This window comes from Pyrgilauda ruficollis, unplaced genomic scaffold, assembly GCF_017590135.1.
Source record: "Pyrgilauda ruficollis isolate IOZ18807 unplaced genomic scaffold, ASM1759013v1 scaffold34, whole genome shotgun sequence".
Taxonomy (NCBI): domain Eukaryota; kingdom Metazoa; phylum Chordata; class Aves; order Passeriformes; family Passeridae; genus Pyrgilauda; species Pyrgilauda ruficollis.
This window is the reverse complement of record NW_024524822.1, coordinates 6,886,273-6,909,228: the sequence shown is the minus strand read 5'-3', so window position 1 is coordinate 6,909,228 and position 22,956 is coordinate 6,886,273. Positions and strand designations below refer to the sequence as shown.

General features: G+C 53.0%; 1 protein-coding gene across 1 annotated transcript in view; it reads right to left on the bottom strand.

The window, feature by feature from the left end:
* NTNG2 (netrin G2) overlaps positions 1-22,956 on the bottom strand; it is a 47,188-nt gene that overhangs the window by 6,000 nt on the left and 18,232 nt on the right. Inside the window, exons 3-5 of the mRNA XM_041475205.1 lie at positions 19,617-20,260; positions 8,520-8,692; positions 6,866-6,892 (exon numbers count right to left, since the gene is read on the bottom strand). Coding sequence (XP_041331139.1) covers positions 6,866-6,892; positions 8,520-8,692; positions 19,617-20,260 — 844 coding nt within the window. The remainder of the gene's footprint in view (positions 1-6,865; positions 6,893-8,519; positions 8,693-19,616; positions 20,261-22,956) is intronic.

The following is a 22,956-nucleotide window of genomic DNA, read 5'->3' as shown; positions in this document are numbered from 1 at the left end:
CCTCAAAGTTAGCATCTCTAAGTGTGAAGAGAGGCAGGAGAAGCATTCCTAAGGGGAAGGTGTGGGAGCTGCTGGACGGCTGAGTGTTGGCATGTGGTCCTGACACTGCCCAGGCACGGAGAGAGCCAGATCTGCAGAGCACTGTCAGGGCTGTCAGCACTCCTGGCCCCTTGGTGTAGCTCTATCCCTTGTTACTGCAGCAAAAGCAGCTTTGCCTCTCTGTGAGCCCACACACGCCCAGGATGCCGTGATCTGCACGGGGAGGATGCTAAAGGCTACGGCTGGAGTGAGCTGCAGGAATCTCAGGTGGGAAAAGGGAGCTGAGCACCAAGGGCAGCTACCAAAGCGTGTGTGTGGTGGGAACCCTGAGGAGGAGAAGCTTCAGCCTCAACAGCCAGAGAGAAACCTCCCAAGGCTCCCAGCCGGAGCACCTCAGGCAGTCACGGAGGAGACTGAGGCAGGAAATGCATTAGAAGGATCTGTGCTCTGAGCCACACAGGCCTATCACTCACAGGGAGATTCTGCTCTACAAACAGGCTCCAGCCTCGGGAGATGACAGGATTTCCATGATCCTCTCCGCTCACACCAGCAGCAAGCTGTGAACAATCCCTTCTCCCACTCACGCTCCTCATCTGTACACGGCTGAGCCCCGAGGCTCGGCCCAGCTGCGGGCAGGGCACAGACAAACCCCGAGCTCCTTGCTGGGCAGCAGGAGGAGAGAGGCATGGAAAACACAGGTGCAGAGCTAGAAACTAAAGCAGGAATCTAACTGGCAGGACCCTGTGGCTCCTACCTTGTGCTCCTGGGCCAGCCTTGGCCGGGGGAGAGCCCACCTGCAGCGGGGCAGCCGCTGACAAGCTGGGGTAGTCTTGCAGCGATCGAAGGGAAAATTGTGTTACTGGGGGAGCTGGTATCCCACAAAAGCCCTGCAGCATTCCCACAGGGAGTCAGAGCCCCAAATCCAACACCCAGCCCTGTGCCACGGGGGTCACCAGAGCCCTTGAGCTGTGAGGGGCAGCGTGTGCTGAGCTGCCCTGTGCTCACATCTGAGCCACTGCCCTGCAGCCCTCTGCTCTGAAACAACGGCTGAGAAACAGCACACACACCTGGGATGGAGGCACCGAGCCCTGGTTTCCAATCCCAGCCCCCACGCCCTCCTTCAGGCTCTGCTGTTCCCTCAGAAATACAAATCAAAGGATTTCCAACCACCTCAGAGAAGTTGAACCAGCAAGAAATTGTATAGCTCACTTGTTTGGTTTCCCTGCAAGCCCTCACCCCCTCTGGCTCCATCCCCCTCCCCTGCTTCTCAACATTGGTAACAATCTTCAGGTTTGCTAGAAAACAAACCGGGGACTAAAAATTTTAAGAGCCGTATTATTAATTTCAAGCTCCAGTTGGGTAACATAAGGAGGAGGAGGGAAAAAAAAAAAAAAACCTCTTGATTCTTGCCAAGTTTCAAAGGACAAACCCGAGTAGGAGAGAAATGTGATTTCCCAGCTTCATCAAGGGGATGATAAACAATACAGAATAAAAAAGGAAAAAAAAATTATTTTTTTAATGACAAGCTCTAAGAGAAGGTGATAGACATTGTCCTTTTCAGCTGGAAAGTGGAAACCAATTGATATTAATACGGTGTTAAAGAGAATATGAAAAAATCCCTGTGCAAATTGGCAAGGGTTTAATTAGAGTCACAATAAAAAACAGCCCTGGAGGCATTTTGCTTTTTAGTCATTCACATACACCTCCACTCAATCGCATTTACAGAGCCAAGAAAATTATTAATGCTCATTATCCTGAGAACCTTTCCCTTTGTAGCTCTGGGCCATAATGGACAGTTTTATATTTTGGGAGGGGGAGAGAGACACATTTTGCCCCAGACCCACTTCATAAAAATGGGAAACGATGGGCAGCTGTGATGGAAATTGCTGTTCTTGGTGGCCTTCTGAGGAAGTGGAATAAATTGAACCAAGAAGTCACATTTCATAGCAAAAACCACAGGGGCAAACAGCACTGGAGGAGTGGGGGAGCAGCCTGGAAAAGTCCTTCTCAGGGATCCCTTTCCTGCAGAACCTCCCCAAAGCCAGGCTGTGCTCAATTTCTGCTGGAGCTTGTGACCACCCAGCAGGGCTCAGGCTGGTCCTGTTTTAACTAGAGGTGAACTGGCACTGCTGAGACTGCCATGAACTTGAGGGAGGAAAATTAAAGCAGGAAAAAAAAATTAAAAAGGAAAAGTTTGGGTTTTTTTGGTGGTTTTTTTTTTTTCCTGCTTATTTTGAACATGGGAAAAAATTGAACAAATGTCAAGGAAGAAGTTGACAGGCTTCAAGGAAGGCTTTGAAATAGCAAAACTGCAGAAGGCAAAGGAGAATAGCACTTAATTCATCCTCCTAAGGGTAACTCTGTGATTTCTCTTCCTTCTACCCCCTTTGGCAGCTTCCACTGCTTGCAGACCCCATCCCTTGCCCGTGAACTCCTCCCTCTCTCCCCTCTCATCACACACCAGGCACAGAAAGCATCCTACGAGCACGACCACAGCTCCACCTTGACCACGAAAACACCACGAGCAGCCAAAGGAAGCAGATGTCTAGCAGCTCCATGCAACCCAGAGACAACCCAAATCTAATCCACTCCTCTAGCCTACGTGCCACGCTGCTTCTGCCGAGCTGCTACCCACTGCTGTGCGGAGGCACCGAGGAGAGGGGAAAAACACGCCGGGCTGCCTTTAAATACCTGGCTTTTTCTGTGCTTCTGTCACGGGCACTGAGGCAGCAAACTCAGAGGCTGGTCTGATGATGCTTGCTTATGGTGGGAAGCAGAAATTCAGAGGGTAGAAGATAGTGTGTCAGTTAGAGGGTGAAACAGCGCAGGGATGGGGCAGGGCTCTGGCAGGACTGGTTTAAATGTCTGGCTTTAGAGCAAGGAGGGATTTTAAAGCTCCTAAAATTAGAAGTAGGGGTTACAACAGAGTGTCTCACTTTGGGATTCTGATCCTACTTGGGGGTCACCTCTTGCAAATGTGATCTACCAGGAGTTCAAGGGGTCACCTCTTTCACAAAGTGTTTCCCTTGGGGCCCAGGTGAATTAGACCTGCAGGCCCTTGGGAATGCCATAGTTTTAAAGAAATTCTTTCTGTTTTTCATGGAGGAGGAGCATCTCTGGCCAAAAGCAGATCAGAATTAAGCTGTGCTTTGATTCCCTGTTGCTGGTCAGGGGCACAGAGTCGACTTTGGCATCAAGCCCCTCATGCTGCCCAGGTAAGAGCAGGTCCTTGAGCTGCTGCTGGCCCTGGCTGCCCTCTTCTGTGGAGCAGCCCCTCCAGGGACACCATCCTGGGGTGGGACCTGGCTCTGCAGAAGCACAGATGGGGATCTGGATGGGGTGAGGAGCAAGGAACTCAGGCCTAGCTGTAGAAAGCCAACAACCTGGCAGCTGGGCAGCAATTTATTAATTTTTGTCCCTTGCCATCAGTTAATGAAAGCATTAGGAAAACATTTTCTCTGCCCAGGAAGCAGGTTTTGGAGAAGGAATAAACCCTGTGATGTCTCTCAGGTCCCTCAGAGCAGGCTGGCAGGAGAGGTTACCCCCAGCACCCCGACTCCCCAGAGACACTGTCCTGCCTGTGCCAGAGGTGCCACAAAGGCAGAGCACTGCAAGTCACACAAGAGACACACCAAGCAGCTACCCACACAAACACAGCAAAAAAATAGCCCTAAAATGTCACTACAGGTGAGCATGGATAAAAATCAGATCAGCCCCAGTGGATTGTGTGGATGTAGATGTGATCACCTGGCCCTGCTGGGGCTGTGGGGATGGGTGAGCTCCATGCTCACCTCCTCCTAAAGAGGTGCAGCATGGATCTGGGTAAGGAGCTCTTCTTAACAAAGCTGAGCCTTGCACTCTTTTTCCAGGGTCACTCCAACTCCATGGAAGTTGGACTTAAACCCTCAGCTCCCTGATTAACTCCTCAAGCAGGGTACTTCCATGAATATATCTATATTTGCATAAACATGCAATCAAGCTTCCTCATCCCTTTGACTGGCTTCTGGCAGCTCCCCCAGACAGACTGTTACTAACATGCTGTGGGTGTAAAACGTCCTCCTGGGAAATATCAGGCCCTGAAAGCATGGCAAAGGGAGGAATGCGTGTCTAATTCCCCCATGAACAGCTTAAAAAAATGTCCTGCTGTTAAGTTTTATCTGCTCATTTCCAAAAGACAAGGAGAAACGCTGTCTCCTTGTTCAGGGGAAGAGGGAAGGAGGAACCCCCAGAAAAAGGACAAAAGTTTTCCTCCACTGGGAGATTTCAGAAATTAGGAAAGGATGTTTCTGGCACGTGTGTGAGCTCCAGCCCTGCACGCTCCCAGGCTGCTTGGACAGGAACCACCTGGGGAATTCTGGAATCCTGCAACAGGAAAACTGCACCTGCAGTACATCCATGGGTTTGGCCACAGGAATTTGGTGCAGGACTGGGACAACCAGCAAGGACAGAGCAAAACCTGTGGGCTGCTCTGAGTCTGGTGGCAAGTGGCAGGAGTTCAGGGATAGAGCAAGATGGGGTGCAATTCCCCTTTCCTTCCAGAGAAATACCTGGCTTAAATTTATTATGGATCAAAAAACTCTTCATTGCCTTCCCGCCCTGCTTGTCACAGAGCTGTGAGAGCATCTCTGGCAGCTGTGCCAGAGACAACAGCAAACCAGGGCTGCCTGGTGGAAAGTGAACAGAGCCAGGGTGATTTTTATCCATGTCCCTTTATCATCCTACAGAGCAGAGATCCACGGCCACCGACACAGCAGCTGAGAGGAGCCTGGGAGCAGAGCCCTGGCCCCTGAGCGGGGCAGGGAGCATGGCACCCACCTGGCTGTGTGGTGGTGGCTGGTAGGGGGGTGCTGCTGCTGGTGCTGGTGGTTGAGGTGGTGGTTGAGGTGGTGGCTGAGGTGGTGGTGGTGGTTTTTGCAGTGGTGGTTTTTGCGGTGGTGGTTTTTGCGGTGGTGGTTTTTGCGGCGTTTACTCGCTGCGGTCGCTCGTACGCTGACAAGCAAAGAGAAGAGTTGGGAGGCACTTCCTGGGGGCATGGTGGGTTTCCATGCCAGCCTGCACACCCGTGAGGCTGGCCTGAACTGGTGACTGATTTCTCAGCACGGTCACAACTGGGGCACTGGCGGGATTAAGGCGACGGCGGCTCGATGAGGCTGCCCGCAGCGAGGGTGTGTGTGTGTGTGTGTGAGCAGGGGCTGCAGGCTGGGGCTGGATCAGCTTACTCTGTTGGTGCAGATATTGGCTTAAATACTTACAGCTCCATCATAAACTAATTGCCAATTAAGCTGAAAGGGGGAGATGAAGGCACGTCTGGGCAGGGATGGGTGAGGAGCGGGCAGGAGGTGCCAAGGAGCCCCCAGGCCAAGCTGGGCTCCCACTGCCCGGTGCCCATGTGCCTAGTTGTGCTCCAATTCCCTGCTGCCACCCCTCCCCAAATTACCTGGCACCATCAAACCCAACCAGGACCACTGGCACATGTTTGTTTCCAGTGGCACCCTTCAAATTTCGGGATGGCTGGGGGTCAGCAGAGCACCCGTGGAGCCAGGAGTGATCCCACCCCACTGCTCCCCACAACAACCCCGACTAAAATAACACTGGGATACAAATTCCTCCTTAACTTACACCTGCTGCCCTCCTGTCCTTGTTTGTCCCACTGCTTCATGCAGATTATCATGCTTAATTTCATAATAGCCCTGAGCTAGTTTAAATACTTAATTTAGGTCACTTCTAGTCTCCTATGTGGGCTAAATAATCTCTCCTTAACTGGCCTTGGACATAAATCCCTCCTGTCCTCCTCCTGCACATCGCTCCCAGCACCCTCCCGGCTTCCAGGGAAACAAAAGTAGTGCTGAGGATGCCAAGCTTTGTAAATGGGAGGGAAAAAAAAGTTATCAAAATGGTTTTGAAGACAAAGGTGAAGAATATTTTGAGCTGTTGAAACATTTATTTCTTAAAAATCCTGAATTATTTAAGGGAGACCTTTAATTTTTATTTGAAAATTTCAAGTAATTAACTGCTAAAAATCTAAATATGGTTCATTTACCCAGAAAACCTGTCCTCTACTTTTCTACTAGGTGCATTTTTCTTAATTGCATTTGCATTTCCCTGAAACGATTCCTCCTCCAATTCTTCCCACTTGCCTGCAAACCAAAGAACTCATTATTCATTCAGCTCCCTGATTTGTTTCTTCTGGAGGGGCACTCTGCACCACAGCATTCAAACCCAGGCTTCTGCTTACCCAAAACTCCAGGCTCTTTGATATCAAACTACCTCCAGCTTTGTTAAATAAGGAGCCCTCTCCTGCCATCAATCTTGCAGCAGAAATCCCTGCTGAGCTCTGCCTTTGCTGCTGACACCTCACAGACATTTGTTCATATGCATACACGTGTACGTACAGATGTACACACACTCTAGATGCTTTTTTATTGATAGCCCAAGGTGACCCAGACTGGGTTCTACGCCAAATAATTCACACCCAGCTCCTTCTCAGAGCAGAATTCTGCAGTACTGGGGGGCTGAGGGGGGGAGTTCACAGCCAGCACTGGTGATTTTGAAGAGTCTTTTTTTATTTCCTTTCCGGCTGCCATACTAACGAACCTCATGGGGGGAAACCATGCCAGAGGAAGAGGCAAAATGAGGCTGCTGGAGTCAGAGCAAGAAAATATAAGACTCTTTGACAGGACAGAAAATGAGGCACAATTAGGGAAGACTTATTGCCTGGAAAATGATAATGGATAGAAAATAACCATATTTTTTTTTCCTAGTGACATCCACAAGGATCATGCACCGAGGTGTTAAATGCCAGCATTTCAGTCAGGGTTTTACTTACTGCCAAAGGCTGAGCCTGCAGCTGCACCTGGAAAAAACAAGAGGAAGCCCAGTCACTGGAAGCAGGACACCATCAGAAGATCACACAGACACACGACATGGGACTGAGCAGCAGCTAATTAGCGGGGGCTTGCTCACAGGCACATCAGTTTGCTGCTACAGCTTAAAAGCTGCTTTTGTCAAAGCACAGAAACAGCCAGACAACGCTGTCTGGGCTCCTGGCATCTCAAGCCTTTCACCTGGGGAAGGAAAACCAGCGTGGTCCTTGCTGATGGGTTTTGTTAACCATTTCCTTGGGCTGCTGTGACAGCCCAGCAAAGGACAAGCACATAGGAGCACTGGGCTGAGGACAAGCTGTAGGGTCTGAACAATCACAGAATGAACTAGGCTGGAAAAGACCTTTAAGATCATCAAGTCCAACCTATGAGCTAACACCTCCTCACCAACTAAACCATGGCACTGAGTGCCTTGTCCAGTCTGTTTTTAAACATCCCCAAGGGCCTCCCTGCTGTAACACATGGGTGGATCATGGAAAGTCTCAGCTCTGTGTGAATATAAAGCACAGTGATGGAAGAGGCAGGACTACCAAGAGCAGAGGGCTTCAGAGAGCTGCCTCTGGGGCAGAGGAAGAGGATGTTGATGTGGGGAGGAGGAAGAAGACTGAATGACAGATGGGAAGAGAGATGAATGGGAGAAGGAAGAGGAGAGGAAAAAGGGAAATAGAAAAAGACACAAGGAATGGAGGGGAGGGAAAGAGAGAGAACAGCATGTCTGTGCCTGTCAGCACCAGAAACTCTCCCAGGCTCCTTTGAAGCAATGCAGCCGCTTGGTGGGAGCTGACAAGCTCGTTCCCTTTCAAAGAACCTGCTCGTCTACCAGCCCTGGCACACACAAAACATTCCCGTCACGGCCTTGGGAGCCTGAATTTCAGCTTTGATCATCTTAAAGCACATAAATCTTTCAAAAAATTTGGAGGGAGGGAGAGAAAAGATTCTCTTTGGTAATGCTCAAAGCTGCTGCTTGAAAGGCTGGAGTGGCTACTGTGGCTTTGTGACATTTAAACAAGTTTGCTAATGTGGGGTGGACAGGAGCCCAGGAGGAACCTGCCCATCTGTGGCGTCTCCTGCCCCAATTCCCTGTTTGGAACACGGTGGGAATGCATCCTGCATCTCCTTTGTGCACTGCCACTGTCAGAGATGCGTTCCAGCAGCAAGTGGAGGAGGCTGGGGCTGTGCAGGGGACACCAGCAAGCACAGACTGGATCCAGGGAGCAGCCAGCACTCCTGCAGCTGAGCAGGGCCAGCCCAGAGCCCCATGGCTGCTGGGCACCATGCTCAATAACACCTTTGTCAAAGGACAATAACTGGCATTGCCCTGAAGCCGTGGCTGTATCTTGGCCTAAGGTCATCATCCCTGTTCTTGACAGGAATCATTTAGATTCACCACTCCTCTGCCAGCAGCCAGCACATCACCTCTGCATCCACCAGATCCTCTTTCATTTCTCTGTGTACCAAGGCAGAGTAAGAACCCATTTCCCTTTGGAAAGCTGAGCATCCTGCACTGATTGGAGCTGGAGAAGGATAAAATGAGCATCCCCTCCCCTCTGTGGGCGTGCTGCAGCCCAGGGCAGGGCTGGCTCCCTGCAGGTTACTTACATGCATTGGGGGACCCGTTGGGCAGGGGCAGGTAGGACCCTGCTCGCCAGGACCTGGAGCGAAAGTTCTTCTTGCACTTGCCACAGTCCTGGCCCGTGGTGTTGTGCTCACACTCGCACTGGAGGCTGCCCTCTTTGAAGGTGCACAGGTTGGCGTGGAGGTTGCATTTACACCTGGAGGAAGAAGACAGGGAAGAGCTGTCAGGTGTTGCTGCTGCTCCTGCTTGCTTCCAGTGTAGTGCTGAAAATGTGCTAAGGCTGGGCTGGTCACCCCATCCCTGCTCCTCCTGCAGGTTTTTCTCACTGAACTCAGCAGTTTTCCCCAGGTATCTGGTGCTGGGGTTCAAAGCCCACCTCCTCACCCGGGGCAGATCTGCAGCCTCTCGTCCAAGATGAGACACTTCACTCCCACCATCTGACTGAGGAGCACAGACTGCTTAATGGCAAGTCAACATCTGCAGCTGAGACACCAGGAAGGAGTCCCTCACATGTCAGGCTGTTACAGGAATCTGGGTAATTACCTCAGATGCAGGCTGTGACTTGGAGGCAGTCTGGCTTGGGATGGAGGGGCTGGGCTAACCCTGGTGGCACTCAGCCCTTGTCCCCTGTGCATTGTGCCAAAACCAGCAGCATTTTCTCCCGTGGAGTGAGGCTGCCCAGCACAAACCCTCCTCCCTCTGTGCAGCACAGCCCCAGCTTGCTGTGACCAAAATAACACAGAAAACAAGCCACCACCAGCATCCACCAGCTAGTCCCCGCCTCATCAGAGAAGGCAACAACTAAAAACGCTGTTCAGCAATTTGCAAACATTAAGAAACTTTTAATGAGCTGTAGTGCAGTATGCAGGGAATAATTATCTCTGTGCACAATAATTCCTGTTGCTCAGGCTCCGGAGGTGACTTGTGCAGAGCGCAGAGCCTGAGCCCATAACTCACACGTGGCTCTGGTGACTCCTGGGCCCGAGCTGAGGCCATCAGACAGAGACTTTGGGGACCAAAACATCTCATTTCATTCCAGACAGCCGATCCCTAGCCCAGCCTGATGGTTTTCCCTGCTTTGTGCAATAATTTACACTCTCAGAAGCAGAAGCATTAGAAAACAGTAATGCTGTGCCTTCTGTGCAGGGGTGGAGAAGTCTGATGGGGCAGCACTTCCTTTTACAGGGCTCAGGAGATGCAGAGCTGAGGGAATGAAACAGAGGAAACATGGCCTGCTGCTCCTTGTGCTCTGTCTGCACTGGGATAAACAGCCTGGATTAGGCTGGAGCTGGGAGTCTGGGTGCTGGTACATGCCCCTGGTGCTGGTGCCTCTTCCCTCTCCCTTGGAGCCCCCAGAGAAGCTCCCCAGCCACCTGCCTGACCCACTGAGGCCGCCTTTGCCATGCTCTCCTCACGCATGGCTGGATAAGCTGACCTCATGTATGATTTCTCTGTTTCCTCTCCCTCCCCTCCCTGTCCTTAATTCTAGCAAACCCTGCTCAGAGGCTCAGCATAATCTGGATGAACAATCTCTCCCCGTCTTACAACCCTGCCCTGTGTCTGAACAAGCAGAGGAGGGAATTTTGCAGCCTCTAAAAGGGAGGAAAGAAGAAAACATGGCCCAGGGAGCAGAGGCAGACACGCTCAGCCTGCTCCACTTTGGGAGCGAGGGCTGGAGACGCCGCGTCACGGCTGACAGCACCAACAGCCCTGCAGCTCTGGGACTGATCAGCCCAGATCCAGGGGAAGGAAGTGGCTTTGGCTGGTGCCTACAGGCAGCAGGGATGCTGCATTTCAGATGCTGCATGTCCCCTTTGGCTCTGGTGAGGAAGGGTTTGGCTGAGCTGCCCCAGCCCTGTGGCACAGGCGCTGCCCAGCCCCGGGCGCTGCGGAGCCTGGCTCTGAATTATTCAGTGTCCACACGGCGTGGCCTCCTTCTCTCGCTTCAAAACCAGCAGACAGAGCAAAGCAGGCAAAGATGGTGTGGTAAAGCAGGTTAAAGCAGGTCAAAGCCTCACCACTGCTGCTCTGGGTCCTGCCTGAGCAGGGTAACAGCTCCAGGAGCTGCAGCTCTCCTCCCTCCTGCTCTGATGGGGCAGCTCCAGGGCACAGCCTCAGCATCCTAGGGGGGTTTAGGAGACCCAGGGGAGTGGGTGCAATGATGGAAGGGACTGTCACAGCCCTCATTTTCCCTGAAGTTTGGGATGAGGTGGAGGGTGGTTCTTGGCTCCAGTGTTTGACCCTGTGAGTCATGGACCAGTCACAGTGGGGACATCAGCCCTGGGTGGCCACCACCTGGTCCCCGAGGTGGCCTGAGGCATTCTCGACCAACCTCCTCCATGTGTGGCACATCCTTGCTCCTGGCAGGAGCTGAGCAGACATTTTGGGCTGTTTCTGGCTCCCAGTGCAGGAGGGTGAAACCCATTCACCACTAATTTGGCTCCAGCTACAAATCCTCCTCCCCAGAGTGGGACCTGGCCTTGCTGAGGCACAGCTGTGTGCAGGAGGGTCACAAGGGTCTGCTCCTCCACACACACTGCTCCCTTGCTGCTGGGGAGGGCTGGGGGCCCAGCACCAGCTCCTGGGACAGCCCAGCTGCCTCCTGCCCAGTGGGGACAGGGAGGGAGCTCATGGATGTCCCCCAGCCAGGTGAGATAGAGCAATGCTCTTCATGGATGTCCCCCAGCCAGATGGGATAGAGCACTGCTCCTCATGGATGTCCCCCAGCCAGGTGGGATAGAGCACTGCTCTTCCCATGCTTCTCACTTCCTAACGGGTGTAAACAAGGCAAATTGAGTCAAGAGGAAGCAGAGGCAGTGTTCACCTTGCCTGCCTGTGCCCGGGTCACTGATTTTTCTCACTGCTAGGCCCTTTGCCACTGTGCAAAAGTTTTGTTATCCGAAGGATCAATTTTACCAGGGAATTGCTTTCTGAAGTCGACCTTTGAGGATCATCAATCTAAGCAGGGAACTGTAACCCCAGCAGGCTGACCCCGCAGCACAGCACTTTCCAGCCCAATCAATCAGGCTGCATTATTTAATGGTGAACAGCCAAGCACCCTCAGCCAGCCCCGTTTTGGGCAGAGGTTTCTGCATCCTGGCCTTCAGCAGATCAGCTTCAACCCCTTCCTCAGGCTCCTGTGCCTCCTCCTCTGGGCCCACAGCCCAAGGACACGCCGATGGTCTGTGCCTGCCTTTCCCCAGCCAAGACTCAGCTGGTGGAGACTGGAGCAAATGGCATTAGCCCAGTCCCCTGGGTGGGAGCTGCTCCTCCTGCTCGCTCTGCTCATCCTCCTCGGCTCCCAGCCACGCAGGAAGGAGAGGATGAAGGGAAAGGTTAGGAGCTGCTTAGCAATGAGGCTTAAAAATCAGCAGCGGGGCAGACACCTGCTCTGTGTCCTGCAGAAGGGAGCCGTGGCCCTGCTCCAGCCCCGGGGCTGCTCCAGCAAAGTGCTGGTTGCAATATGGTCTCTCTGGCTCTGGAGGAGATCTGGGGAGCTGGGAGTGTTTCTCCTCTCTGGCTCGTGGGTCAAGGCTGTGCTGACAGAGCATTCAGAGCCTGTGTAGGGTCAGCAGGGGTGGGGAGCAGCCCCAGCAGGACCTGCAGCACCCTCAGGACACCCACCCTGCCCCAGGCTGGCAGGAGGTCACAGCCCTGCACTTGGCATCCAACAAAAACTGGCTCACACTGCTCCCAGCAGGAGTGGTCGGAGCAATGTGTGCCCCAAGATGTTACAGTTTGCACAAAGGGCTATTTATGAGTTTATTTCAGTGCAGGTCATCCAGCTTTCTTCAGAGTGGTGCAGTGTGGTTCTGATGCTGCCAATGCCTCCACCAGGGAACATCAAAGAGGAAAGTTTACAGGAAAGTGTCCTTTTTTTCCTTTCTTCTTTTCTTTTCTTTTTTCTTTTTTTTTTTTTTTTTTTTTTTTTTTTTTTTTTTTTTTTTTTTTTTCAGCCATAAAGAACACTTTTCTGCAATTCTCCATGTCAGCATCCTGGAGGTCACAGCAGCAAGCTGCTGGAGAGGTGTCTGGTGCCAAGCCCACGTGTGAGGGAAGGAGATGCCCACACACAGGAAGGGGGTGAGTGCAGCAAACCTGCAGCAAACCTCCCTCTGTGCTGGGAGTGGGAAAACAGCCCCTTTCCCTGAGCTTTCATTAATAACGACTTTTGAAGTAATTTTAAAAAGCCATCCCAGCCCTTTGTTTTATTTCCAAGGATTCTTACTTGTTTTAAAACCCCTTTTCTGTCCTCAACCCCACTTGCAGAGCAGGGAAGCGAGGCAGAGAAAGGCAAGGAGCATCTCCTCATCCCTCTCCCTTCCTGCAGGGATGGGGCAGCCTTGGGGTGCTGGCACCCCCTCAGACCCAGTGCAGTGACACTAGAGAGCTGCTCCATCTCCTTGTGCCTCTTGCCCAGCGCCCATGAGACAACACTGATGGACATGGAGCAGAAGAAAGCCACCACCTCCCCTGCATTCCCCTCCAGCCCAGCCTGCACGCTCCTCTCCACGAGGATGCTCTGCACGGGCACAGGGATGCTCTGGAGACTGCTGGTCCCATCCTGCTGGGTTCCAAGCCATCACTCCCCTGCCTTTCCACCCCTGGGCTTGGCTTTTCCCCCCTGTTCCCTTTCTGCTGGGGAGAGGCAGCTCGGGAGAGCCGCTAATGACTGCCGGCCGGAGGAAGGCTTCTCAGAGCCTTCCCCTGAATTGTTTGCTCTCACTGTAATTGATGAGCCTTTAATGAGTCTCACGGGATGATGTGTTTGAAGGGAGCTCTTTCCTCGCCGTCCCCAAGGAAAAGGATGTTTCAACTGATCTGGGCTCTCGGGGAAACATGAATAACTCTTCTCCATCTCTCTATTGTCATCCCCAGCGCTGCTCGCAGCACGCTCCGGCAGCTGCCCGGCCATCACTTACCCACTTCTACCTGCTCTTTTGCAACTCTTTTGGCAGCTCAGCAAAAGCAGGGAGCAAATCTTTTGGGCAAAGCATAACGGGTGCTGAGCTTGGATTGTTTCTGGCCCATCTGTGCATGTGGAAGCAGGTAAAAATAGCTTCTAATGGCTGGGCCGTGGAAGAAGCACAGTCCCTTTGTGGAGAGCGTTTATATCAGGATTTTCCTTGCTGGGAGATCGCTCTGGCAGGGGTTTGCTGTTGTCACTCCTAGAGCAGGGCTCAAGGGATGAAGATGACCATGGTGGCTCATCCCAGGAGCAGGGCTGGGAGCTTCCCTGAGCCTGTGATCCAGGGGCGGAAGGAGAGGAAAAGCTATTTTAATGTGTTGGCTTTTTTCAGCTTGAACCAGGGTGAGAGGCTTCTGGCTTTCACTACTTTGTGCAGAGCCAAAGAACTGAAAAAAACCCTGAGTTAGGTCAGAGGGTTGTGAGCAGGTTGTTTTCCTTGTGGGTTATACTTTTGGTTGTGTGGTAGGGACGGGTGAGTCCTCCCAGCAGGAAGGAACCCTCCTCGCTGCCCTCCGAAATGATTTGAGGTTTGGGTTACAAAGATGAGACAATTTAAAAGATGCCAAAGTGGAGAGCACGCTGGCTGGCTGTTCCCATCCGAGAGGCTATTTATTTTAAATAAGTTGACACTCACCAGCTGTCAAGATCCTGCTGACTGGTGGAACATTATTTATATTCAAAGTTCTCTTAAAAAGCAAACACAAAACCAAACTTCCCCATTAGGGGGTCAGCCAGCAGAAGGGAGGAAGGGTGAAGAGGACATCACATGGATATGTGAACATAAATATTTGCAGAGTAATGTGTATAAATGCTCTTGTTTTTTCTCCTGGAATGCAATAATGCCTGCAATTGAGTTCATTGGCCAAATTGAATTTGGGCTCCTGTAGAAGTCTCTTTATATTAAGTGCTTTAACATACATCACCTTCTCAGTCTATCGATGAAATTCTATTATCCGCTCAGGGCCGGACACAGCTCGGCAACAAAATCGGAGGGGGAATAAAACCCTTCACAAACCAAAGCCAGGAGCAGGTAATAGGACCTTGGGCATCTGTCTCTGGCTATCGACAAAGTGTCAGCAGTGTCTGGGGGAGGGAGGAGCTCTCCGGGTTTCTCCCTCCCTCCTGCTCAGAGTTTCCTCCCCACCTTGCTGCAGTGGGAGTCGAAACCTTTGCAGGACTCCAGCAAACAATTGCTGCACATTAACTTAATTTAACTCTACGACCAAGAGCAAGTTTTTGCTGGAACTCAAGCTAAATCCAGCCTGGAGGAATGCCAGGGAAGCTCAGCCATCCAGCTCCGGGGGCTGCCCAGCATGGAGGCGAGGACGGGCCGAGGAGCACGGCACTGCGCTGGCACAGACGTGGCTGTCCTTGACACGAGGATGCTGCTGCCTCCTGGGACCCGAGTTCTGTCTGCCAGGAGCTGCAGGGGAAGGAGCAGGGACGGGCACAGGCAGTGCTTGCCCTGGTTTTCGTGGTCATCCCAAAGCTGCCAAATGCTGGCTGAGGGCTGCAGAAGTGTTTGGTTTGTTCTTGAGGGACGTTTGGGTGAGCCCCTGGCTGTTTTGGAGTGATGCCCCAGCTCAGCTGGGGAAGCCCCTGCTCTCATAGATCATTCACCCCAGGTCCTGCCTGTTCCCCTTTGCTGCAGGTCCCACCCTGCTCCTCAGGGAGAGATGTTCACCAGCCACCACACAAAATCTGAGACCCTCAACAAGAGACTCTTCCACAGACCAAACCTTTTCTCCAATTTAAAGACAGCTTTGCTGGAGAATTCAGGATCAGCTGGAAGGTCTCCCACACCAGAGCCAGAAGAAGGAATGTCCAGCCAGGGCTAAGCAGCTCAGGGGCAGTGGGGATGTGCTTTGTGCTGGCACCCCTGGTTAGAGCTGAGCTACAGCCACAGGGGAAGTGCACTGAACTGCCTTCATTGAGAGAAGGAGGCAGTGACCAGGAATTCATTCATCTTTAGCAGCAATGCAGCATCAACCTTCTCCACATCTCAAAACTCACCACAAATGCAGAAAAATACATCCCCTGCATGTGGGTACCACTGACCATTTCCAGCTCCTTTTATTGCAGGAGGTGCTTTTGGGAGTGGCCTTGGTCCTCCAGGTCTGGAGTGCCTCATCCTGTTGGCACCAGGATAACAGGCTGGCCAAAGCTGTTCTGCTCCACCAGCACAAACTGTCCAAGTCATGTGGAGAGAAAATCCTCCTGGAGAGCATCCATGCATGAGACTGCACTGAGAGCACACCAGGGAAAGAAGCAGGAGAGCACAAAGGGCCTTTTCCTTCAATTTTTCTGTGAGCAAAGCAGCAGCCAAGGAAGGCCAAGGAAAGCCTAAGAAGAGCAATTGGTGAAGTGAGGAAAGGAAATGCCACTTCAAAACTAGAAACCTCATCTTGCTGGTGCCTCTTTGGCCTGAGCACAGCCCAAGAGGAGGCTCTGTTCCAGTGATGAGGGGTGCTTCCTCCTCCTGCCTTCCTCCAGGGACTGCTCATCACTGCAGAATGGACAGACAGACAGACAGACAGTGCATGCACTGGGGCAGGGCAGGACAGAGGGGAGAAATCCTAATAACCAGCCTAAAATTGATTCACTTCTGCTCAATCTGATTCCTCCTAACTGGATCCACATGTCCTGGCCATGGCACATTAACTTCAATTACAGCTTATTAATGTCTCCGTGATGGAGCGTGCCCTGCTGAGCACGGCACTGACTGACGCTCTGAAGGGGAGGAAATTACTCCAGAGAGACCCAGTGTGCAATGGAAGCAGAACCAGTGGCTCTCACCACAGCTCTGCCAGCCAGGGAAAGCTCATTCACCCGTGCCTGAGCTCACTGCTGCACCGAGGAGAAAATTAAGGAGTGAATAGAGAGATCTGTGGGGAAAAATTCTTCCACTTCCCTTCCCCACCCTGCTTGGCACACACACAGCACACAGACCAAGGGCTTGCTTGTGTCTATTCCTGTCCTGGCTCTTCTGCATCTCCAGTTACTCTGCAGATCAATAGGGACAGGATGGAAGAAGAAAGGGGGGAAAAAATAAGAAAAGAAAAAAGATAGCAAGAAGAAAGAGAGTAAAAATAAATTGTCAGCCATGCACGGAGAGATAGAGCTGGCTGAGGCTGTGGGAGGAGGAGATGCAGAGGAGACCCTGAGGGAGCAGCCCACTGTCCCCACGCCCAGGAATGAAGCAGTGACCCCCAGGATTCACCAGATGCTCTGGCCTACAGGACAAGAGAAGGCAGAAAACTCTTTCCCCTTGTCCCCATGTCTTTTGTTCTCTTCCTGCTTTTCCCAAAAGCTCTGGGAGATCATGGTGAGGAGTTTTCCTTGGTGTGAAGGATAGGGTGTGCTTGGATGGGGGCCAGGAGTGCATGGACTGAGGGGATCACAGAAAGCTCTGAACCCACCAGGGAAGGCAGCAGCACAAGAAGCCACCTGAGCTCATGGTCTGCTCTGAGGACAAAGAGTTTTCTCTTCCCTTGACCATGAATGTCAACTGGAAATGAGCTGCCAAGTGCCTCATCACCCCGTGGGCACTGCCAAAATCCTGGTGTGGTACAGGGACACAGGCAATGCCACACTCTGAGGGCACACACTGCCACACACTGTGGCCAGACACGGCTCCTTCAGCCTCTCGGGGCTGCTCACTCTGCTCTCCAGGTGGAATTTTCTGGCTGTGTTTTGCCCTTGACCCTTCATTTCTTCACAGTCATCTTCCCTCTTGTTTCCATGCCCCCTGTAGTGGATCCCTACCACCACCCCACTTTTATCTAGGCACTTTCCTGCTGTTCCTCCAACATGTCCTGGAAGAGGCAGTGTGTGTCCATCCCCATCCCTGCCCACCCTGCCTCCCCCCTTCCCTGCACAGTGCTCCTGTCAGGCTCACATTGATTTCTCTTCTCTTCTTCTCAATAACCCATCCCTTGTTGAGCCATACACTAGATTTAATTTGGTTTTAGTCCCTGCACTGTAACTGGCTTTGCTTACAGCTGGAATTAGATTGCTTTTCAGTGCAAAAACCTGCTTGCTGGGACTGGAATAATCACAGGAGCAGAGTAAATTCACAGGGAGCTTCTCCATCTTATACAGCACTTATCCACAGCTCCTCAGCTGCTCACCTTCCCTGCCCTGCACCCGTGGGGGCTGGAAAAGTCAGCAGAGGACAGGCACTGCCCTCGTCCCTGTCCAGCACGAGTGTCCCTCTCTCCTGGGAGCCAGCCCAGCAAGCCGGAGCAGCGCAAAGCAGCATCTCACTGCAGCTCACAACTCGGACTTAGAGCTGATAAAAGCACATTTCAGCGTTTCCCCTGCTCCCAGCCAAGGAAAAGCCCTCTCCTCCCTGCGGCCCTGCAGGATGCGCTCAGGGTGTGCCCAGGAGGATGCGGTCGGGCAGTTTTTGGGGAGCGGAGCCAGGAGCGGAGCCGGAGCCGCTGCGCTGCAGCAGCCGCGGGCAGGCGGCCACGGCGGCACGGCGCCAGCGCCGGGAGAGGCCGGCGGGGATCGGCCAACAAACCCCAACCTGTCTCGCCTTGGCCCCGGCTAAAAAGCAGCATTGCAGCTTCCCCGGGGCGCTCGCAGCCCGGCCATCCCCGCCCCCAGCCGCCCTCGGGCTGGAATTTTGGATGTCTCGCAGAGGTTGTGACTGCTCCAGCCCTGGGTGTGTTTGAAAGGGGTTTTCATCCCCTTCCCTAGCTGCCTCTTTTCACAGAATTTTTAGGGATTTTCTGTCTTGAACCAACCTCTGTTGCTATTAAATTATATTAAATTTGGCCAGTGAATTCAAAAGCTGATGGGGGGCTGGGGAGGAGGACAACTGAGAGCAAAGTGCTGGATTGGGGAGAATCCCACCAGCGTGGCCTCAAGTCCAAAGTACTGAAGCAACAAATCCTCCTTCAAATCAAAGTATTTGAAGCAACAAATCCTGCCCAAGGCAGGCAGGAAAGGTGCATGGCTCAGAGGAGGAAGGTGTTCACGGGACACCAAGGGCATTTTAACTCTTTGAAGCATCAAGCATCCCCAGGCTGCTGTAGGAGCAGTAACAAGTCCTTGGTTGTCTGTGCTGATCTTGGTTGTCTGAAGCCAAAGCTCATTGCACAAGCACTGACATCAAACATTCAGTCCTAATTTACCACACACATGTGGAGGTGCTCTCCCACTCCTCTGCCCACATGCCTGAGCCCTCCCAGGGCTCCTCCCTGAGCAATCCCCACCGTGGGCACCCAAAAATGCCCCCAGCCCAGCTGAGAGCCACAGCTGCTTGTGAGAAAGACTCTCACTGCTGCCTCCTGCCTGCCCTGGCAGGTGGAAAGGGCTCTCCCATCCCTCACTGCAGCTTCCTTCCCCTTGGAGCCCGTTCAAAGCCAGCCTCGGTGGCACCTGCAAACATTTCTACTTGCAAGTCTCAGAAGCAAACCGTTTGGAAGCGATACAAACGGCTCCTCTGTCGCTGTGGTGATGCTTGTTAGCATGGGGTGGGTGATGGGGAGATTTTTCCCCTCTCGCCTGTAAGTCTCTCACAAGCTGGATGGGAAATCAGCCATCTCGGCACTTTTCCACCTTACTTTGCTTTTTCGGCTGATGTCATAACGTAACATATGGCATCGTATAGAGAAACGAAAAACAAATCCCAGGAGAAACAAACCCCCTCATGCTTCCTCTGCCCCAGATCTGTCAGGGGGTTTAACCTTACCCCAAACTTCATCTGCCAGGGCTGGGGCTGCTCAGGGTGTGCAGGACTGACTGGGGACGACCCACCCTGCTTGTACTGGCAGGGAGCTGGAGCTCAGTGGGGTGAGCCTCATTCCACTCCCCATATCCACCAGCATCACCCCTGAGACATCTGGGCAAAGGCTAGCTGTGTTTGCACAGCTGGGACAGGGGACTGGAGGGAACTCAGACCCTGAGTGTCCATCCAAGCCATGTCCCAGCTCCCCCAGCACCAGCTGCAGGAGGACACAGCCTTGGAGGTGCCCCAGCCACTCCCTGCAAGGACACATCTGCTGCCCTGCCTGCGGGGAAGGGCTGTTAGAGGGAGAAATGGTTATGTCTCAGTTGGCAGAAATGCTGATGGCTCAGTTTTCCAGCAAGAACCCTCTTCTCATCCCTCCGAGAAGAGACAAAGAAACGCAGCAGCCGTTACCTGCCGGTGACTTCGATGTTGGAGACGGCGTAGAAGTACTTGTACAGGTTCTCCCTCTGCACGTAGGTGCCCCCCAGGGCGGGCCTCAGCAGCCTCATGCGCAGGTCGGTCACGGTGAAGAAGTCCTTGAGCCCTTTGGCGCTCTCCAGCCGCGTGTACAAGTTGTCCATGTTCTTGAGGTCGGGGCCAGCGAAGATGGCGAAGCGGTCCCGCACCTCAAACCGGACGGTTTTCTCTTTTTTGGAGCCCGCCCAGCGGGAATACTCCTCCGTGCAGAGGACCCTGTTGGCACTGGTGGTGGAGAGGTCCCGGACCCTCCGTGCTGGCATGCTGAAGGCCTCCATGCAGTCATCTGCGTAATACTGGTACGGGTGCCAAGTCCTCCCGTTGTCCAGAGACTTCTCCAGCATCATGATGGTGGGGCGCCCGTACTCGAAGGTGATGACGATGTCGTCGGTCAGCTCGATGCTCTTGTTCCAGGACAGGGTGATGTTGGCCAGCAGCGGCTCCGGGTACCGGCGCCACGTCACGCTCTGCCAGTAGGTGGCCAGCCCCTCGTCCTCGCTGTCGAACATCAGCTTGGGCGGGTGGGCCAGGTCGGGGTTGGAGGCGTCGCACTCGTCGCTGCACAGGTACGGGTTCTCCTGGAATGACAACAGCGGTCACCAGATGTCGGAAGCCAGGACACTCCTCTGGCTGCCCCCTCTAACACCTCGGGGTCATCTGGACCCCAGAGACCCCATCAACCAGAGAGGAAAGCAAAGCCTGGGCACGGCATGGGCAGTGTGGGCACTGGTTTGGCTGCTTGTATCAAGCCTTAGCTGCTGGGCTGAGCTGGAGGGTGCCAGGGCCTGGCTCTGGAGGATGATGTTTCTGAGAGTGAATTTAAGGCAGAAAGATGTGGCTTTGCCTCAGCTGTAAGAACGGCTGAGCTGTTTCCTCTGAAAGGCCCTTTGGGAAAGGGCTTTTCAATTTGGCACTGGGCAATTTTCATAGAAAGCTCCTTCCCTGAGATGGTCTCTGGGAAACCTGGGTTAAGCTTGGCTGATTTACAAGCCTACAGAAAGCTGTGCTCACCCCTGCTGCCTTGGAGGAGCTGAATGGCTAAAACCCTCCAAGCACACCCCTGCCTCTCATGGCTCCTGAGGCTGAAAAAGCTCAGTCCACACCATCCCCCCAGTGCCTCTGAGCACAGCTGGAGGAGGGAAACACAATTTCTCCAGCTCCAAGCTGGGACAGAACTGAGCAGTAGCAGAGAGAGCAGAAATTTGTGCTCCTGCCCACAGGGAACAGGGTGGGAAGGATGGCTCATCCCATCCAGGTGACAATGTCCTCCAGGCCTGAGCACTGGGAGAGAACATCCAACCATCCCATTTTGCCCACAAGTGCCAGTGCACAGCCAGGCTGTGTTTTGCAGGGACAAAACATCTCTTTAACCTCCACACCCCCGTGTGCTGAGCTGTACTAGGACACAGTGCCAAGGTCATGTTGAAGTTTGGGGGTGGGCAGCTGTGCCAATGCATTTATTTATTATTTATTGCTCACCTGTATGTTTGTTAAAGCCCAGCATCACCCCCCTGCAGCCTCTGCCTCCAGGAGTGAGCACGTGGGGATTGTGTAGGGCTGTGTTCTACTGGGTACACACCACAAAAAACTCTGCAACACACAGCAAATCCTTTTTTTTTTGCATGTGAAGCATCTCTTTGCTGTCACTTTTCCTCCCTCTCAGAATCAAAATCCAAAGGATTGGGGAGGGAGAGGGGTTGGTATGACAGCGGGCTCTGCTGCTGTGGGACCCTGCTCAGGAAGGCAGAGGCACCTGGCAGAGGAGGAGGAGGTGATAAAGCAGCTGGAGCTGCTCAGAGCTGCTGGCTGGAGGTGAGGAGCCTGCTGGAGGTGAGGTCTGGCTCTCCTGAGCACAGCAGCTTTCAAGGTAAGGCTGAGCTGGGTGTTGTGCTTTGCTTTGTGGGTGCTCTGTGCGTGGTTGGGAGCCATGGGGAGGTGCTGTGTGTGGGGATCAGTGTGTTCCTGCCTGGCCTGGGGACTGCCTGCAGTGCCAGGGCTGTGCCTGGGTGTGGAGAGCTGATACTGGTACCTGGAGGCTCCAAAAAATGAGCTGCAGGGCTGGATCTGAGCAGGCTGGGTGTGTCTCTGGCTGCTGCAGGGGTGGGAAGAGGCTGCTCCTGTGTCCACGGCTGGCTTTGAGCTAGGGAACTGCTGGAGTCTGAGTGCTGTGAGCTGCTTTTAGGGTGCCCTGGCACAGCAGAGGAGGGGATCTGGCTGGTGGAAGAGGATTCTCTCAGGTGCAAAGTGGGGCTGTGCTTTGAACGTGGAAACCTCTGAGTAACACAACGTGCTTTGGAAAATCTGGGCTTTGCCACCTCCTGCCAGGCAACCAAAAGTCTTGGAAAATACTTAGAGCTTCTCCACTCCGTGTCTGCAAAATGGGCCTTTGGTGCCTCCTCAGAGCTCAGAGATGTGCACTGAAGGCAAACAACTGTTTGCAAAGTCAGTGGAGGCCACAGCACCCAGGAATCCTGAGAAACTCCCGAGGACACAAATAATTCTGTGTCTGGAGCAGCAGGTGAGCAGCACAGTGCAAACAAGGCAGGAGGCTCCCTGTCAGCACGGGGGAAAACAAAGCAGCGAGTGGCTGATGTGTAGGTGAGAACCAGGCTCCTGTGCAGGGCAGGCAGCCCTGGGGACACGAGGGGACTCCGTAAGTGCAGCACACCTTGTGTTGGTGTTGGTGTGCACGAGGCTGCCAGGGAAAGCAGCACATGAGAAAACAGGTCAAAACTCAAACTGCTTTCAACCCAGTCTCGCTCTGGCACACCCCTGCCTGGCAGTGAAGCTGCAAATGCCATGCTGGGGTTTGTTCCTCCTGTCACAGCCTCAGCCTGGGCCACGTGTGGCTTTTGCCACTTCTGTGTGTGCTGGAAGGAAGGGCTGGGACTGGAGCTGCTGGGTGCTTGCCCTGCAGCAGAGAGGTTACTCACAATAGGGTGCTTGGGTTGGTGTTTTAAAAGCAAATAGCTGGATTATTGATTGATTGATTGATTTATCTATTTATTTATTTACTTTTAAATTTATTTATTTTGTTTGTTTGTTTGCAGCTGTGATAACTGACCAGAGAAATCAGTGGAGTGCTCAGGCTTGCTTGGGTGGGTGAGGTTAAGAAGTGAAGGCACCCCACAACCCCCTCAAAGATGGGGAGATGCCAGCTGGGCTGTGCTGGGGCTCTGGGGGGCCCTCTCCTGCCACAACAAGCTGTTCTGGAGTAGGGATTAAAAAACCCTGAGATATTGACACATTTAATATGCTCTCCTGACTCGTCACG